The sequence below is a fragment of the Mesoplodon bidens genome, assembly GCF_964165515.1.
Source record: "Mesoplodon bidens genome assembly, chromosome: 9".
NCBI classification, from domain to species: domain Eukaryota; kingdom Metazoa; phylum Chordata; class Mammalia; order Artiodactyla; family Ziphiidae; genus Mesoplodon; species Mesoplodon bidens.
This window is the reverse complement of record NC_138166.1, coordinates 74812516-74832564: the sequence shown is the minus strand read 5'-3', so window position 1 is coordinate 74832564 and position 20049 is coordinate 74812516. Positions and strand designations below refer to the sequence as shown.

The 20049-nt window shown below is 38.2% G+C and overlaps 1 protein-coding gene across 4 annotated transcripts in view; it reads left to right on the top strand.

The window, feature by feature from the left end:
* CTTNBP2 (cortactin binding protein 2) overlaps positions 1 to 20049 on the top strand; it is a 181696-nt gene that overhangs the window by 88514 nt on the left and 73133 nt on the right. For 3 of the 4 annotated variants that reach the window (XM_081244582.1, XM_081244581.1, XM_081244580.1), the window contains exons 4-6: positions 9103 to 10732; positions 16887 to 17090; positions 18527 to 18626. In XM_081244582.1, coding sequence (XP_081100708.1) covers positions 9103 to 10732; positions 16887 to 17090; positions 18527 to 18626 — 1934 coding nt within the window. Of the gene's footprint in view, positions 1 to 9102; positions 10733 to 16886; positions 17091 to 18526; positions 18627 to 20049 lie in introns of those variants that run through there. The other variant, XM_081244583.1, reaches the window with a different exon arrangement.

Genomic DNA, 20049 nt, shown 5'->3' with positions numbered 1-20049 from the left:
GCTCAAAATTGTCCCAGATTTGGCCAATGAGAGCCCTTTCAAGCTACTCCGTTTGATATATTCCCATCATCCTTTGAGCACTTCCTTATTTTCTTACAGCAAGGTATTTTTTTTCTTGCAGGCTCATCATACACTTTTCTTTTCCCAACCCCTGCAATTAGCTCTTACTCCCAGAAGCTGTTACTTCCATTCCTTTTTAATGGAAAATGGTGTTTAGAAATGAAGCTAAAGCTAGGAAATTATGTATAATTATCATATTTATACATATATTTTATATACATACAAATCTATATTTTATTTATCTATAGTTCTGTCTGTATGAAACCATGAGTTCATACTTATATTGACACCTCTGATCCTAATCCGAAACCATAGGGGATACATTCTTGTCCTTTCTCTATTTAAAACTAACTTCTCCAACAGTGAGAAAGCTGGAACCCATTATACTTCAATATATTACTCATGTACTCCAGCCTAGAACACACAGAGAGTAGTTTCAGAATTGTTAATCCATAGCACTATAAAAAGCAAACATGCAAACCTGGAATTTACTATTGTTTATAGCTTTTAAAGAGATATTTACATTAAAGTGAAATTTACATCTTAAGCACACAAATTGATGTTTTAAAAATGCATATACTTGTGTAAGCTGTACCCCTTACAAGATAGAAAATGTTTCCATTACCATAGAGAGTTTCCTGGAGTGTCTTCTCCATAAATCCCTCCCCCACTTCAGGCAGCCACTGAACACTCTTCTGATTTTCTCATCATGGATTAGTCTTACCTCTATACTACAACTTCAGGTAAATGATGACTGTAGTTAAATAATAAGCCTTAAATGTACAAACCACAAGTCTTTCAACTTTGTTATTCTTTATAAAAATTGTTTCGGCTGTTCTAGGTGGTTTGCATTTCCATAAAAATTTAAAATCAGTTTGCTGGTTTCTCTGAAAGTTTTCAGGGATTGAAGTTTCATTGACCCTTTAATATGTTGAGAATTGACATCTTTAACAAAATTGAGTCTTCCAACCCATGATTATAGTATTTTTCTTCATTTTTTTCAGGTCTTCATGGTTTCTTTTAGCAGTGTTTTACTGTTTTTAGTTTAGTAGTCTTAAATGTCTTTTGTTGGGTTTATTTCTAAATATTTGATGCTATTATAAACACAGTTAAGTTTTTGCCAAACATTTGTTGCTAGTATACAGGTATTCAGTTGGTTTTTTATATGTTGACATTGTATCCTGTGATCTTGCTAATCTTGCTTATCAGTTTTAGCAGTTGTTTTATATATTTTATATGATTTTGTAGGTAAACAAGCATGTTACCTATGAACAGAACCCATTTTACTTTTTCCTTTCCAAATTGCCTACCTTCCTGTTTTCCTTTTTTTCCCCATCACTGCGCTGACTAGAACCTCCAATACAATGTTGAACAGAAATAGAGCAGACTTCAGAGGCTTTTCCTTTACTTAGGGAGAAAACAGTCTGTTTCATGGTTAAGTATGATGTTAGCTATACTTTGTTATAGATGCCCTTTATCTCATTAAGTTTTCATTCTATTCTTTGTTGAGTGGTTTTGATCATGATTGAGTTTTGCATTTTGAAAAATGGTTTATCTTCATCTATTGCTGTGGTCATGGTTTTGCGCTTTATTCTTTTAATATGATGAATCACACTAATTGATTTTCAAATATTAAACCAGCTTGGATTCCTGAGGTGAACTTCAGTGGGTCACCTTTTATTACTCTTTTTAAATATTGCTGGATTCAGTTTGCCTCTATTTTGCTAAGGAGTTTTGTGTGTGTGTTCATGAGTGATAACTTTTCTGTAAATTTTAAAATAATACTTGACTGGTTTTGATATGAAAGTAATCCTGGATTCTTAAAGGAAAATGGAAGCATTTCCTTCTTTATTTTCTGAAAGGGCATGCATGAGTTTGGCTTTCTTTAATGTTTGGTAGAAGTCACTAGTAAAGCCATATGAGTTAGAGGTTTTCTTTAGGGGAAAATTTTTTATTTGTGAATTCAGTTTCTCATAAAGATATAAAGCATTTTCAGTCTTTTATTCCATTTTATGTCAATTCTGAAAGTCGTGTGTTTCAGAGGAATTTGATTTGTTGAATTTATTGGCACAAGGTTTTCATTATTATCCTTTTAATATTCATTCCATAGTGGTACCCCATCCTTTATTCCTTTTATTTGTAATTTGTGTTTTCTATATTTCTTAATCTGTTCTTTAAATGTTTAACAATATTAATGATATTTTATTTGAAAAACAACTTCTGGCCTTGTTAATTTCTCTATCATTTGTCTCTTGTATTTCATTGATTTTTACCTTTATTTCTTTCCTTTTACTTTGTCTTTCATTCGCCTAACTTTTCCTCTCTTCTTAAGGTAACACTTAGATGATTGATTTGAGACAACTCTTGTTTTTTAAAAAATTTTATTTCAGTATAGTTCATTTACAGTGTTGTGTTTAATTTCTTCTGTACAGCAAAGTGACTCAGTTATACATTTATATATTCTTTTCCATTATGGCTTATCACAGGATATTGAATATAGTTCCCTGTGATATACAGTAGGACCTTGTTGTTTATCCATCCTGTATATAATAGTTTGCATCTGCTAATTCCAAACTCCAGTCCTCCACCTCCACCCACTTCCCCACCCCCAGCAAGCACAAATCTGTTTTCTATATCTGTGAGTCTGTTTTTGTTTTGTAGACAGGTTCGTTTGTGTCATATTTTAGATTGCACTTATAAGTGATATCGTATGGTATTTATCTTTCTCTTTCTGACTTACTTCACTTAGTATGATAATCTCTAGGTCCATCCATGTTGTTGCAAGTAACATTATTTCATTCTTTTTAATGGCTGAGTAATATTCCATTGTGTGTATGTATATGTGTGTGTGTGTATATATATATATACATACACACACACACCATATCTTCTTTATCTGTTCATCTGTCGATGGATCTTCTTTATCTATTCATCTGTCGATGGACATTTAGGTTGCTTCCATGTCTTGGTTATTGTAAATAGTGCTGCTGTGAACATAGGGGTGTATGTATCTTTTCAAAATATAGTTTTGTCTGGGTATATCTATGCCCAGGAGTGGGATTGCTAGGTCCTATGGCAACTCTCTTTTTAGTTTTTTGAGGAACCTCCATACTGTTCTCCATAGTGGCTGCACCAATTTACATTCCCACCAACGGTGTAAGAGGGTTCCCTTTTTCCCACACGCTCTTCAGCATTTATTATTTGTAGATGTTTTAATGATATCCTTTCTGACTGTTGTGAGGTAATACCTCATTGTAGTTTTGATTTGCATTTCTCTAATTAGTGGTGATGAGCACCTTTTCATGTGCCTGTTGGCCATCTGTATGTCTTCTTTGGGAGAAAGCTCTTCTAATGTAAGCAATTAAAGATATAAGTTTGTCTGTATCCTCTACTTTATCTGCCTTTAAACACTCCTCTTTAACTGCGTCCCACAAATTTTGATATTTTTTATTTTCAATCAGCCCAAAATATATTCTAACTTCCTTTGTGATTTCTTCTTAACTTTTGTACTATATGTTTTATTTTTGAATTTTGGAGTATTATTAATATCTTATTGTGATTTATTTACAGTTGAATTCTGCTGTGGTCAGAGAACATATTCTGTAACATTTTAGCCTTTTGTAATTTTTTGGTGGTTTTAAATAGCTCAGCAAGGGCATCTGGAAAGACTGCATCATCTGTAGTCCTAGGGTATTCTGTTCCATAGTGTCAGTTAGGCCAGGTGGTTTTCATAGTGTTATTCGGAGCTACTGTATTCTTGCTGATTTTTTAATCTAGATGAGAGAAAATTGTTATAGATTTGTCTTTCTCCCTTCTATCAGTTCTCGCTTCATGTATTTTGGAGATAATAATTCAGCTATCATTTATATTGTAGTTTCTCTGTATGTAATGTGTCTTTTTCTCTGGCTGCTTTCAATATCATTTCTTATCTTTGTTTTCATCAGTTTTACTTTGATGTGCCTAGGTATGGTTTTCTTTATATTTATCCTGTTTTGGGGTTTCTGAGCTTCATGGATATGTAAGTTTGTTTTCTACCAAATTTGTGAATTTGGGGGCCATTTTTTTCTTTTAATATATTTTTCTTCCCCATTCTCTCTTTCTTCACCCTTTGGAAATCCAGTTATGTGGAATTTAGACCACTTTATATTGTCCTACAGGTCACTGAAGTGCTTTTCACTTTTTCAGTCCTTCTTTTCTGTGTTCCTCAAATTGGGTACTTCCTTTTGCTCTATTTTCAAATTCATTGTTTTTTCTTTTCTTTTTAAGTTTTCCTCTCTCAAATCTTCTATTAAGCTCATTCAGTCAACTTTTTTTTTCATTTTAGATATTATGCTTTTCAGTTGTAGACCTTCCATTTGTTTCTAGTTTGCATTTCTATGCTAAGACTCCTATCCTGTTCAGTCACTGCAACTATATTTTCTTAGAAAATGGCTGCTTTAAGATTCTTGTTTGTGAATTCCAGTATAGATCATCTTAAGATCAGTTTCTGTTTGAGTACATTTCTCTTGACAATGGATCACCTAAAATACGTTTTTTGCATGCCCAGTAATTTTTTATTGCATACTAGACATTATGGGTGATGTGGTACAGAGACTGGATTCTGTTATCTTCTGAAGAGTGTATTTCTAGTAAGTAGTTAACCTGGTTAGATTCATACTCTGACCTCTGGCTTTTTGCAGTTGGCAATAGCTGAAGTGTTTGCTCAGTTCTCCATTCAGCAGCCACCTCTGTCATTCAGTATGGAATCTCTCCTACGAATGTATAATTCAAGAGTTAACCAGTGATGCTGGTGAGGTTAGTTGCAGTGGCTCCAGTTTCATCCTCTGGCTCCTCAGGCCACTGTAAGGGGTGCTTTGTGCTTGAGCTCCTGCTGCCAGAGCTGTCAGCACAGGGCATAGCCCTCACTTGAAAAGCTCTACAAGGGGAAATCTCATCCAGTGCTGTTGACTTCTTCCTAATGGGAAGGTGTACTCCTCTCCTATTTTTATCACTTTTATTGCTCTCCAGAGCCTTCAAATTGTTATTTTCTTAATATGTTTTCAAATGTTTATCGTTATTATCTGCAGGAGAAGATAGTCTAATAAAAGTTGTTTCACCATTACTGGTAGTGGAATTTTCTCTGATGTAGTTTTGTATTGTTATATTATAATTGCTATCAAACTTATAAAAACATCATCTGTATGTTTAATATGGTCAACTCTCTAGATCTTTGCCTGTAAATGTGTTTTCAGAGGAAAAACACTGTGTAAAACTGACATTTTAAAATAGTACAAATAGTTATTGTGTTATGAATTGAAAACTTAACATTTTTTAGTGCCAGGCACAATGGTAGATACTTTACATGTGTTTGCCTCATTTAATCCTATAATGTAATGACTGTCATTTCTCTGTTGTTCAGATAAGAGCACGAAACAGAACTGATCTTTAGAGGGAAAACTTATCAAGGTGACACGGCCAAGAAGTTGGGATTAGAACTTAGTACTATAGTTCTTACTCTTTCAAGGACAAGAACTTTGTCTCTGGGCCAGAATAGTCAAGGAATTTTTTTTAATATAAAAATTATTTTTTAAGTATGGGAATATGTTTATATACTGATTGGAAGGAGCTGATAGAGAGGAAGACGTTTAATATTTATAAAGAGCAGTGTGATCACTGATGGAGCAAGTCAGAGGTGACAGGGAGTAATGAAGTTAATTGTTGAAGAAAGTCTGACCCTCAGCAGATGGAAACCTCTCTCCCTTAGAGTGAAGGGAAGGACATATGGATTGGAGTGGCTATAAAAATGCTTAAGGGACGAGACAGGATGTAGAGGGAGTGAGTTAGTCTGAATTTTCTTGATAAAAGAGTCTATTAGGGTAGACTGAGAGTCTCTTGAGTTGTCATTGGGTGAAGTATTGGGGAGAGTAGCAGAGGTTTAAATATTCCCTGATGTAGTAAATGGTAGAGGAGGCTAAACAGAGTTAGGTAGAGTGATTGATGATTGGGGCTCAGAGCTCAATTGAGTTTGGAACCATGTGTTGTAGGTGCATCCATTATGTGGTTTCCTCTGTGCTTTGTTATCTGTAGTGAGATTAAAAAGACTCATGTTCCTCCGAGATTGGATTTATAAGGCACGAATGATGGAAGGACGAAGATGCAGAAGAATTCTGGGTGCTTTTATAGGAGTATAGTTTTCTGTATAAATATCTGAGATTAGTTGAGTTGATCTCCTGTTGGAAGTCTTTAATTTGATTCTAAACTGTAAGATGAAAGTTATTTCAAAAATAAAGTGTGGGGCTTCCCTGGTGGCACAGTGGTTGAGAGTCCGCCTGCCGATGCAGGGGACGCGGGTTTGTGCCCCAGTCCGGGAAGATCCCACATGTTGCGGAGCGGCTGGGCCCTTGAGCCGTGGCTGCTGAGCCTGCACGTCCGGAGCCTGTGCTCCACAACGGGAGAGGCCACAACAGTGAGAGGCCCATGTACCGCAAAATAAATAATAGATAGATAGATAGATGAAAGAAAGAAAGAAAGAAAGAAAGAAAGAAAGAAAGAAAGCGTGATGACCCATAGTATAGAAATACCATGGGCAGCGTGTGTGATGTGGTGGGAAAAACTTGAGACAGTTGGAAACCTGAATGAGTGCCGGGATCCTGACATGGAATAACTGGATGACATCAGGGAAATCGCCAACTTGGCCTCCAGTTAGTTGTTTTATAAAGTGCAGGTAGCCCTTAAATTCTACAAGCAAACTTTTTTTTCCACCTTCAGAGATAAATTAGGAAAATCATATTTTAAAAATAAGCTGAAAATTGACCTGATATGTGCTTTTTCCTACGTTGCTATAAAAAGGGGAGGGGGTAATACAAAACATATTTAATATTTTCTTTATAGCTCTAACTTTCTGTATGCCTTCCATAGTAACCTATTGCTTGATGCATTTAGAAGAGTTAAAAGTGCTTTAGCTATTAATAAGTCCAATTTTCTGTGAGGCACCCAGATGAATAAAATATACATATACATCTAGTATAGGACAGCACTGTTGTTTCCCAAATCTTACATAATCTACTTATGAGGTCACCCCCAAATTTCATATAGTAGAATAGAGTGTATGTGTATGGATAGTTGTCTAATTATTCTTGGGGAATTATCTGTATTCCTGATCACCTCTTTATAGGACCCATTGCATTGCTATTCGGCGACTTCCTGAAAGCAGGAAGAATCCCAAAGTAAATGAATAATACCTCTGACTGCTCGTTGGGCAGTGAACCATTCTCTGCTTTTGGTCTCGTGTGTGACTGAGGGGAATGGGGTAATGGATTTCATGGTGAGGAACAGGAGCACATTCTCAATTGATGGATCATGCGAGCATTTCCTTCCTCTGTTACTGATGACTTGGAACTGGCTTGAATAATTCCTGTCTCTCTTGAGAGTATATTTGTGTTTAACATCTGGGGGTTGCGGGAGTCCTTTCCATGTCTTTAATCAGGTAGATCTACTTTAACCTTAAACGTAAGGCCCTTTATGGACCACCAAGGGAAAGTTTCTCTAGTTGAGAAGGTAAGGCATGTGGACCGGCCTGACGACTACAGCCCAGCTTGGGATGTATCCCTCACAAGCACCTCATGGCAGATGTTTCCTGGAGAGAAGTGAGAAACCTGGGCGAACATGTTAGAATAGTGGATCTGTAAGGCCTTCGTATCCAAAAAGTCCATCAGCCTTTGGAAGTTTGGTGTCTTTGTGAACTGTGTTAATTTCATTCATTCAATCAATAATTTATTAAGCACCACTGTATGCCAGAGACTGTTCTAGGTCTTGGGGACACAGCAGCAAAGAAGACACAGTCCCTGCCCTCATGGAGTCCTGTTCTAGTCGAGGTAGGCAGGTGCTAACCAAAGAGTGATAAGTACAAGGGTGGGAAGGACTGTTGTCTTCCACAGGATGGTGAGGGCAGCCTTGCTGTGAAGGTGACAGTTGAGCAGAGTCCTGAAGGATGTAAAAGAGCCAGGCTTTTGTGCCATTGGGTGTTTTTGTGCATATTAGAAAACCCCACCTGGAGGTTTAAAAGTTTTTAAAAGCTTCTTCTCTATGTTGATCAGTTAAGCAAATGTTGCTTTGGAAAGCCTAAATCCTAGGGACCTGTGGCTCAGTGAGCAGACAGAGCCTTTTCCTAAAGGAAAACGCGCGCTTCTTTCCAGGCAGATACAACCCCAGGCCTGGGCAGACGTGTGGTGAGAAGGCAGAACTGGATTTCGGTCCCTCTCACCCCTGCAGCCAGTCACCCTTGTGCAGTGCGCAGACTCCTCAGCGCAGGCGCCCTGTGTGATGGGTTGTGGTGGAATTTCTCAGCAGAGAGAGCAGCAAGATCAGAGACGCTGAGGCAGGATGATGTTCAAGAAACACCGGGGAGACCAGTGTCATGGGAGCCAAGTGGGCAAAGTGGGATTGAAGGAGATGAGGTCAGACTTGGGGTTCGCTGATACTGATTGTATTTCTAATAAGATATTTCTTATATATTAGTTCAAAGAACTTTCATATATGATTTTACATGATTTTTACAGCAACCCATCATAAGCTCAAAGAAGTTTACAAAAAACTAAGTAATATGATTAGCAAGTATAGTTTAGAAATTAACTGAGGTCCTCTGCTTCCAGCACTTTTTATTATACAGTGCCTCAAAGACTAGTCATTTTAAGGCATTAAGCCTAAAAAAAAAAAAAATCAGTTCCCTAACAGTTCTGTTTTTACAAAGCAGACCTTGCTGAAATCTGTGTTGTGATTTGAAGCATCAGGTAACTATTCTCCTTTTCTACAGTTAACTTTAATACATTAAATTTTTTTTTTCTGTTGCTGTAATTTAGATGTTTTTTGTAAAACCGTTTACATCTATTTTCTCATTTTAATGAGTCTCTAAAATATTATCTGTCATCTCACAACACGTTTCAGAAATGTGACACTTTAACCCAAACCATGTAATTGTTACAAAATTAATAAAAATCTCTCCACTTCTTTGGCTGAAAGAATCCTCTGCCTATTAATCAGGGCTGTCCTGTGCATTTCTTTCAGCTGGAGATGGAAAAGCTTCAGCTCCAAGCCCTTGAGCAAGAGCACAAGAAGCTGGCCACCCGCCTGGAGGAGGAGCGAGGCAAGAACAAGCACGTGGTCTTGATGCTGGTCAAGGAGTGCAAGCAGCTCTCGGGCAAAGTCCTAGAGGAGGCCCAGAAGCTAGAAGAGGTGATGGCCAAACTGGAAGAGGAGAAGAAAAAGACGAGTGCGTTAGAAGAGGAACTCGCCGCTGAGAAACGAAGAAGCACAGAAATGGAAGCTCAGATGGAAAAACAGCTCTCAGAGTTTGACACAGAGCGGGAACAGCTTCGTGCCAAGCTGCACCGAGAAGAAGCACACACCACTGACCTCAAAGAGGAGATAGACAAGATGAAGAAGATGATCGAGCAACTGAAAAGGGGAAGCGACAGCAAACCCAGCCTCTCCCTCCCCCGGAAGACAAAAGATAGACGTTTGGTCTCTATATCTGTGGGCACAGAGGGACCGATGACAAGATCTGTTGCATGCCAGACAGACCTAGTGATAGAGAGCACTGACCCCGTGAAGAAGTCACCTTCGACCGTGCCTGTAAAGCCTGCCATGGGGAGCCCCCTAGTTTCCGCCAGTGCGAAGGGGAATGCGTGTGCCAGTGCCGACTTGGTCAGGCCAGGTATCGACAGGCAGGCTTCCCACGGTGACTTGACTGGCTCCTCTCTGCCCACTGTCCCACCTCCAAGCGCAAACAGAGTTGAGGAAAATGGACCGAGCAGCGGCTCAACACCAGATTTAACCAGTAGCGCATCCCCGCTTCCCAGCACCGCCGCCCTGGCCGCTGGGCACACGCCCACCCCACCTCCTCACAGTTTACATTCACCATGTGCCAACACGCCTCTGCATCCAGGCCTGAACCCGCGAGTCCAAGCAGCTCGGTTTCGATTTCAGGGCAATGCTAATGACCCAGACCAAAATGGGAACACCACCCAAAGTCCTCCATCCAGAGATGTATCTCCTACAAGTCGTGACAACCTAGTGGCCAAACAGCTAGCTCGGAATACTGTGACCCAAGCACTGTCAAGATTTACGAGCCCTCCAGCGGGAGCGCCCCCAAAACCTGGAGTGCCCCCCACAGGGGACGTTGGCACCTACCCCCCGGTCGGTCGGACCAGTTTAAAAACTCCCGGTGCCGCACGAGTTGACAGAGGAAACCCTCCTCCCATCCCTCCCAAAAAGCCAGGGCTCTCCCACACTCCTTCTCCACCGCACCCGCAACTCAAGGTGGTCATGGATAGCAGCAGGGCCTCCAATGCAGGGGCCAAAGTTGATAGCAAAACTGTGGCTTCGCCTCCTTCCAGTTTGCCACAAGGGAACAGGGTAATAAGTGAGGAGAATCTCCTTAAGTCTTCCTCCCCTCAGCTGCCACCAAAACCATCCATAGATTTAACTGTGGCACCTGCAGGCTGTGCCGTTTCAGCCCTGGCCACGTCTCAGGTGGGTGCCTGGCCTGCTGAAACCCCTGGACTGAACCAACCTGCATGTTCAGAAAGTTCCCTTGTCATTCCCACCACCATTGCCTTTCGCTCTTCCATAAACCCTGTTAGTGCCTCATCCTGTAGAGCAGGTGCCTCAGACAGCCTCCTGGTAACAGCATCAGGTAAAGGGATTGGAATGTTATACCCTTCTTTAAGAATGTGACCTGTCCTCTCACTTGCCTTTGTTTCCTTCACATTGCCTTGAAACTTTTTTTTTAATTTGATACTTTTTTTTTTTTTTTTTCTATTTCTTTCCTCTCTTTTTTTGTGTTTTTCTCTAAAGGCTCCGGGGTATGGTGATTCATCTTGCTATATGAATTGTGGTTTTGTTATGCTAAGTGTCGTCTTCTTTTAAAAATAACCTGAAAGTAGTGGTTTGGAGCACATGGAGACCATTAATTTAGAGAGACTGAAGCATTTCCATGGGAGGAGGGGCTCATCCTTCTTATTAAATATCTATCTCAGAAGACTTCACTATTAGTGAGCCATCGCCAGACAGTGTGTGTTCAATTCTGTCCCTTCTGAGATGACATTTGAAAGAATGTGTTCAAGTAGTTACTGACACTACAGTCCACCTTGGATTATCAAATTGATGAGAGGTGTTCTGTAATTGGTATATTCTAAGTTTTAATATCAGTTTGGTGTTTACTTTTTTTAACCTCAAAAATAGTGTGTATATTTATAAATCTCTGTTCTAAGTTTAGTTTCTTTCAGAAGTTATTTAGAGCTGTCATCTAACACTTGAGCACAGATGGATAACATCGCATGTGGGCTGTATTAGAGAAGGTTTCCATTGCAGATGTGGTTTATGAAGTCACCGAATCTGGGACTCTTGAGCAAAGAATCGATAAAGAACTGGATTTTTCCCTTTCGTTATATAGTGCTAGAGGAAGCATTGCTTTTTATTGGCATTCATCTTTCACTGAGTAAATGTGGCTCTAAAATAATGTTACGGTGTCATAGTTCTGTTGAAACTTTGCAGGGTCTCTTCTACCCCAGGATCTTAGTGGTTAGTAGAGACTGTTGGTTCTAATGAGAGAGAACTTTAAGAATTAAAGGAAGATTTGAGCTGTGTTATATTTAAAATTTAGGGAGAAGCATGGGAATAAGAAAAACAGGTAGTACTGTACTTGCTAATTATCAGGTAATGAGAGCATTATAACGGGACTTATTTATCCAATTATAAGCTGTCTCCTTGAAATTAAGCTCTTTGAGAGGCTAGTTTCATATTTCAAGGGGCAAAATTGGGAATTGGAAACAGCATGGACTTTGATGTCAGTCAGATCTGCCTTGGAATCTAGGCTCTGCCATTTACAGCTGTGTGTTTTGGGGGATTTTTCTTGAACTGAGCAACTTTTCTCATCCTTAACATGGAGCTTATGCTGCTCATATTGGGGAGGGTGGCTGTTAGGAGGATTTAATATCATAACGTACAAAGAGCATGGTATTGAGCTTAGAGCGGCATGAGTGACGAACAAAAAGAGGTGATATTACTGCTTCAATTTACTGTTGCTTAAAGCATTTTGAAAATTTGCTTTAGAATTGACTCTGGTATTGCTTTGGGATGTCTTTCCAGGCATTGAGCATTCCATATATTCTTTTTTAATCTAAAATGGTATTACTGAGCTGGATGGCCTTTCTCATGGCCTAAAATGATGTTAGCTGTTTCCCACAAGTTAAATCCACCCTCAAAGGAGGAAGTTTTGCTACCATTCAGGAGCATCAGAGAATGTGCTGTAAGGACTTAAGGTAGTTGCAAAACACAAGTTCCAAAAATGTTTGGGGACGTGGCAATGCTGTTGACATAAATGCATAGACTATAAAACAGAAAACACTTCCTGGGATATATGAATTTTGCCAGTTTTTAAAAAAATACAAAGCCATCTTTGCTTTATACCCCAGTGCTTTGCCAGTAGTTGCCTTGGTCATTACTGTGCTCCAGGGTTCAGCTCCAAATGCCCTTTGTTTTCAATGGAAAAGCTTTAAAATCAGGATCCGTGACTGAAGAACTTTTGACAGCAGGATTTTAAGTGAACCTTTAAAGTCAGAGAATTCCTAGTCCATTATTTATTCACTAAAATGCCCTGCCTAGGATACAGTGGGATTTTGGATAAAGGAACCATAACTCCTCTGGAAAAACGCCTTTGCTTGTGTCTAGAGAACAAAAGAGGATAAATAGTGGAACCAAAGAAATAGCAGTCACTGAAGATCCGTGGAACTGGTTCCTCATTTTCTGTTCTCTGATTTTGCAGTTTGGCCAAAATATTCTTAGAACTGCAGGATTGCATTTGGTGTGGTAACAAGCTTCTTTGCCGTTTGATTATAAGATATAGTTTATTAGGAGAAAATGGCGGCAGTGGAAGCTGTTAGCCACCAGCAAGAATTTACTGAACATCCATTCTATTGGGGGGATAGAAATGTTATTGCAGTTACATAGTTGGGGTGTGTAACTCAACCGTGGATGTAGGTCAACCTAAACTTTCCAAATGAGATACAGGATTTCACCTGTTTTCCATTTAGATGCCCCTATTTTTGCTGCTGTGCCCGCTGCAACTAGGAAGCACCCTCCTCCTCCTTCCTAACCTACCTGTGCCTGGGTGAGCATGTGCCTCGCCAAAGCATAGGCTCAGTGAAGGGTATGCATCTTGTAAATAGCCACTGATATCATTGTGATTGGTAAGAGCAGGCCATGGGGACAGAGCATGTCTATCAGATACCTGGTTGATGTGTTTTCCAATGTTGGTGATGAAAAGAGCAGTGGACTGAGTATAAAAAGGCAGCGTTAGTCCATTTCTGCTCCTTGCTATGTATTACCCTAAAGAGCAAATTCTCTCTGAGCTATTAGTTTTTCCATCTAAAAATGAAAGCACTGAACCAAAAAAGTAATAATAGTTCCAAACTAAAAAGACGTATTAAACTTGCCTGTTGAATTTTTCAAATAGCAGTTCACTACCTCTCCCTCTTTGGAAATCTAGATCCCACGATCTTTCAAACTCTAAAAATTTGTTTCTATGTCAGCTTATGTGTATGATAAACAATTATGATTAAATGAAAGCACTGAGGAGAATTGCAATGACGAAAGATACCACTTTAATGAATTGTGTTGTAAATTACTCTAACTCGATTAGCAGTTTTATAGCCAAATGTTAAATCTTTAAATAACCTTTAAAATTATAAACAAATTAGAATTTGTTGCTGCTGCTGACCTTGTCAAATGAACACATTTTAATCGTTAGGTGAACAGAAGCCCAAACCAGAAATCACCCCAGGCAACTGAGTTTCCATACCCTTGCAAATGTTTTTTTCTGTTTTTTTAAAAAAATTATTATTTGATACATTTTATTTAATTTGGTTCAGATTTTTTTCCTTAGGTAAACATATATTTAAAAAATTATCCTCCATGTTTAATTGGCTTAAAGGCTAAGTCAGAAAACGAGATTGATCTGAGCTATGAATGAGATTAACCTTCTCCACACTCTGAAGCTGATGCCAGAAGCTGTTCTTCACTCCTCTGCCATTGCATGTTCTGTCTGTTCCCTTCATCACTGCACGTTCTGCCAGATGCTCACTTTTACTCATGTTTGCACATGATACTGCAAAGCTGAACGACCTTTTTCTAACATCATTAAAGTAGCTGTATGAGTGCAGGTCTCCTCTATCATTACTTAACCATTACTTAACCAGTCAACTAAATATTATCACTTTTATCATTGTCGGGAATTTCAAATGAACAGTAAAGTCTCATGGTGAAGTTTTATTTTTCCCATCTTTATAGCAGGATTTATTATAATAACTTAAACTTGCCTGTGCTGGAGAAAATTGAAAATGATAGTGGAGATAAAAAATGTAGTTAAACTTTAAGAATACTTGGTATTTATAAAGCATTTTTCACTTTTAAAAGATTATTAAGTGTATTTAAAATAAAATAAAATTGATATATATTCTTCTGAAGTTTTGTATAACAGAACTAACTGTAAGACTCTTGAGTGGTCTAGAGATTGAGAAAATTTTTGAATAAAATATTTTGTCTTAAGATAGCTTAACATTAGAACTGGAGTTTCCCAGGAAATTATCTCCATAATGGAATATTTCCATTAAAAATGTTAAAATATATTTATATTTTAATTGTCCCCCAAAGTCTAGAATTGTATTAAAAAAAGAAAAATGAAAACAAAACCCAAAAGAATAGGAAACCATTTAATATATACCAGTTGATATTCTTAAAAGGGTATCAAGAACTGAGACCCCTGGGGGGTGAGGTAGAGGGATTGGGAGAGACAGAAAGGAGACTGGGGTCAAGGTCGGGAGGGAGGAAAGGGAGAGAGACAGATAGACAGACTGACTGAGCATGAGCCACAGTCCCTCCTGTTCCACAGAGGACCACAGTGCCAATGTGTTCGAATTGCTTTTGTGTTTGCTTTGCAGTCAAGGTTTCATACCTTGGTGTTTATAATTTCTCTGTTTATCATCTATTTCTAATAAGTACTGATTTAATTTTTGTGGGCTTGTTTTTTTGTTTTTAAGAAAATACAAAAGGTAAAATGTATCAGAGAGGAGCCTTCTTGTAAGTATGAAGTAAAAAATCTTACTTCTGTAAGAAGAGCTAATGAATATCAATGGGAAGATACTTAATTTTGTGAGCAATGAATTTTGTTATTGCAGTCTAATAAGGTAAAAGCAGTAAATTACTCAGAGACCCAAGTAATTGATTCTGAAGATATAATATCCAGTTTTTAATAAGCAGGTTCATTTGTAGAAACTGCTTTGTTTTTTTTTCCCCAAAGAATCTTTAAGATACTGAGAAATACTTTGATATGCACTTTTTTTAATACTTAGTGAAATAATTTAAGGCCAATAATTCAAGATTCAATTATGAGTTTATTACATATTAATATAACACCCATGTACTTAGAATATTATCCTGTTACCAAGGTGCAGGGGATATAAAAGCTCCACTATTGTATATTACTACAGAGAATGTTACCAGACAGAGGTGGAAAGTACCCCAGGAGTGAATATTTGCACATATGCCCCATATACACACCAACTTTCAGGTTTTTGGGGCTCCATAAGGAAGAAATAAAAATGACTTATTTTGAAAGGTAATTGTATTTAAGCCTAAAATACAGTAAATACCTATATATCATGTTAAATAAACATTTTTACTTTACTGTTTTTACAGCCTTTTGATCAAGGAAGAATTCAGAAAATTTTCCATGCTATATGCAGCCGACTTTACACACTTAACAGATTCTCTTCTAAAGCTGCTAAATACTGATGAGAAATCTCTATGATAACTCTTAATGACTTTTGTTAAAACTATATGGTAGAGTGTTCTGTTTTGTTGGCTGATGAAAAGTTTTTGGTACAAAATGTGAAGATGGCCAGATGACATAGTCTTCAAAATTGTGTATTGAATATTTGTGCTGTTATAGTCTATATATGTTGTGCTTCTATTAGCTCTTGACACTGAATAGAAGTTGGCTGCCCATTATTTTTCTTCCCAAATAAGGGAATTCAAGGAATGTAAATAGATTCCTTGACAGTATTTGGTCCATCTCAGTGGTTTATGTAAAATTTATATTAAGTACCTTGGAAACATTGTAGAAAAAGGAAAATTTCTATTTTTTAGAATTATCTCTATCTTATACCTAAAGATATCTATCAGTTGATACCCAAAATTGAGGAAATCTGTACGTAATTTTTTTTTTTTTTTTTTTGCTGTACGCGGGCCTCTCACTGTTGTGGCCTCTCCCGTTGCGGAGCACAGGCTCCAGACGCGCAGGCTCAGCGGCCATGGCTCACGGGCCCAGCCGCTCCGTGGCATGTGGGATCTTCCCGAACCGGGGCGTGAACCCGTGTCCCCTGCATCGGCAGGCGGACTCTCAACCACTGCGCCACCAGGGAAGCCCTATACGTAATTTTAAAATTCAAATTGTTTTGAAACCCTGAGGAGGTGTTTGAACTTTCAAATCGAGACAGCCTTCTTAGTTTCCTAAAACCAATCACCACTTTAACACTTATCTGTGCAAGACTGACGACTAAAAATAATTTGTCACCATGTATGTTAATTTAACTAGCAGCAGATATAAGATTGAAATAACAGTACAGATTTATGCTAAAGTAAATATTAACAGATTGATAATGTTAGAAACCACATAATCCTCTAGGGGTACATGTTCATGTGTCTGTGTGTGTGTAATTCAGAAAGGAGTGGGTAATATCTGTCTCTTGACCTTGCTCCTACTCTCTAACTAGGGTCACTTTAACCCACAGGCTGGTCACCCTCCCTAACCCCTTTGCTAATGAGTGGTGGTCCTGCCCCCCTGGCTGGCAGGCCCACCCTTCTTCAGCAAGCTGCTGCCCAGGGAAATGTCACTTTATTGTCAATGCTGCTTAATGAAGAAGGACTGGACATAAATTACTCCTGTGAAGATGGCCATTCTGCCTTGTATTCTGCTGCTAAGAATGGACATACAGGTAAGATGGTGCCATCTTACCTCACTGTATCACCCTCTTGCAAAACGATGCAGAATCAGAAGCACCTGTAACCACTGTTATGCGCAAAAGGTGAATTTAGGTTTCAAATTTTCTCTTTCAGGTAGAATAAATAACTTTTTTACATGATTTAAAGATTTTATAAGCATTTTAAAAATCCAAATTGGACAGTTCTGTAATAATCTAAACTTTTACTGCAGCTAGCAAAATGTTATCTCTGTTTTATGCACAATGAAATGTATTCAGTTTGTAGAAATTTGGGGTCTAGTAACTGTAAAGCACATTTTCGAATAAAGCCCCCCCATCTGTTATCACTTTGGCCAGGACAAAATAGCTCTAATTTGTCTGTTAGAAATAGCTGGTGTCTGTGAAAGCAAAGCCTTAGGGCTTTAGTACATGCTGCAGTGAGGGAAAGTTTTAGTAGTTAGGAAAGGTCATGGGTCTGAAATTGTTCTGTAGTTGGAACAGTTTATAGTTATTTGGATTTTTTAAAGAGAACGGAGAGGTTGTACAATTATAAACGACATATCGATGAAGCCAGGGAATTAATCTTGTTCCTTAAAAAGCAAATCTTATAGTCAAATATACTAAAACATACAGTAGTGCAGATAAAGAGATGATTCGATGGCAAACACAAAGTCAAATAGTATTTCATATGTAAGCCATGTGATCCTTGGATAATTCACATCATGTGGCTTCCTTGGAAGTTTTCAGAGCTTCTCTATGTTCGAGTGGACTACTTGTAAGATTCTAGTGAACTACAAGATGATAGTTCATTATTTTAAAAGTATTTTGGAGTACTTCTTCAAAAGTACTATGGGAATTTTCTCTAATGTAAAGAAATTCAGTCTAGTTAATAACGTGGAATGTGAGGTCTAGGTGATATTTTTGCCTGCGTTTGATGACTTTGTGTGGGTTCTCCTTGATCTTCATTCAGGGAGTTAAGTATAAGATGACCACAACATGAAAGCATTTTAAAGATTAAATTAAACATCATAAAGTAAGAATTTAACTATTTAAATACAAAGAATGGTATATCAGTTTGGTGAATGGATTTTGTTCTCCATCCAGTAATATTATTTTTGGGGATTGGCTGATGGGAAAATCTGGTAAAACATTTTCTGACATATGACAGTCCTTTCACTCATCAGCAACTCCTCTCCCCCCGCCCCGCCAAAATAAAACGAAAGAAATCATGTCTTAGTTGGTGACTCTGGGGTATTACAATCCTGGGGGAAAGGGGCGGCTTTCCCTTTATAATAGTCTGTGGAGTGTCACAGCGGCCCTGAAAAAATTGTCAGATGAGCTGTGCATGAGAGAGGTCCCATGGGGTTAGTGTTTATCTACAGCTCGTATAGAATTTGGTTCATCATGACTCTAAGTGGGGAATTAAAATGGCTTTCTATTAAAATCCATAGACTGTGTGAGATTGCTGCTGAATGCAGAAGCCCAAGTCAATGCTGCTGATAAAAATGGCTTCACACCTTTGTGTGCTGCAGCTGCTCAGGGACATTTCAAGTAAGTGATGCTCTTAATTCTTTTTTTTTTCTCCTATGAAAAGAGCCTCTTTAATTTGCACACATATTTTAGTTCTGGCTGAATGTGTAAACTAGTGCTTAAGATCCGTTGGCAAATAAATTCAGCTAAACATATTTCAGAATATAAACGCAAAGTAGGATCCTAAATTTGCTCTTCTTTTTTTGTTGTTGTTATTTGTTTTTTATACAGCAGGTTCTTATCAGTCATCAGTTTTATACACATCAGTGTATACATGTCAATCCCAATCTCCCAATTCATCCCCCCACCACCCCCATCCCCCCACCACTTTCCCTGCTTGGTGTCCATACGTTTGTTCTCTACATCTGTGTCTGAACTTCTGCCCTGCAAACTGGCTCATCTGTACCATTTTTCTAGGTTCCACATAACCTGCGTTAATATACGATATTTCTTTTTTCTCTTTCTGACTTACTTCACTCTGTATGACAGTCTCTAGATGCATCCACATCTCAACAAATGACTCAATTTCGTTCCTTTTTTTATGGCTGAGTAATATTCCATTGTATATATGTACCACATCTTCTTTATCCATTTGTCTGCTGATGGGCATTTAGGTTGCTTCCATGACCTGGTTATTGTAAATAGTGCTGCAGTGAACACTGAGGTGCATGTGTCTTTTTGAATTATGTTTATCTCTGGGTATATGCCCAGTAGTGGGATTGCTGGATCATATGGTAATTCTATTTTTAGTTTTTTAAAGAACCTCATACTGTTCTCCATAGTGGCTGTATCGATTTACATTCCCACCAACAGTGCAAAAGCATTCCCTTTTCTCCACACCCTCTCCAGCATTTATTGTTTGTAGATTTTCTGATGATGCCCATTCTAACTGGTGTGAGGTGATACCTCATTGTAGTTTTGATTTGCATTTCTCTAATAATTCGTGATGTTGAGCAGCTTTTCTTTGGAGAACCAATGTCTAGGTCTTCTGGCCATTTTTGGATTGGGTTGTTTGTTTCTTTAATATCGAGCCGCATGAGCAGTTTATATATTTGGGAGATTAATCCTTCGTCTGTTGATTCGTTTGCAAATATTTTCTCCCATTCTGAGGGTTGTCTTTTGGTCTTGTTTATGGTTTCCTTTGCTGGGCAAAAGTTTTGAAGTTTCATTAGGTCCCATTTGTTTATTTTTGTTTTTATTTCCATGACTCTAGGAGGTGGATCAAAAAAGACCTTGCTGTGAATTATGTCAAAGAGTGTTCTTCCTATGTTTTCCTCTAAGAGTTTTATAGTGTCCGATCTTACATTTAGGTCTCGATTCCATTTTGAGTTTATTTTTGTGTATGGTGTTAGGGAGTGTTCTAATTTCATTCTTTTACGTGTAGCTGTCCCGTTTTCCCAGCACCACTTATTGAAGAGACTGTCTTTTCTCCATTGTATATCTT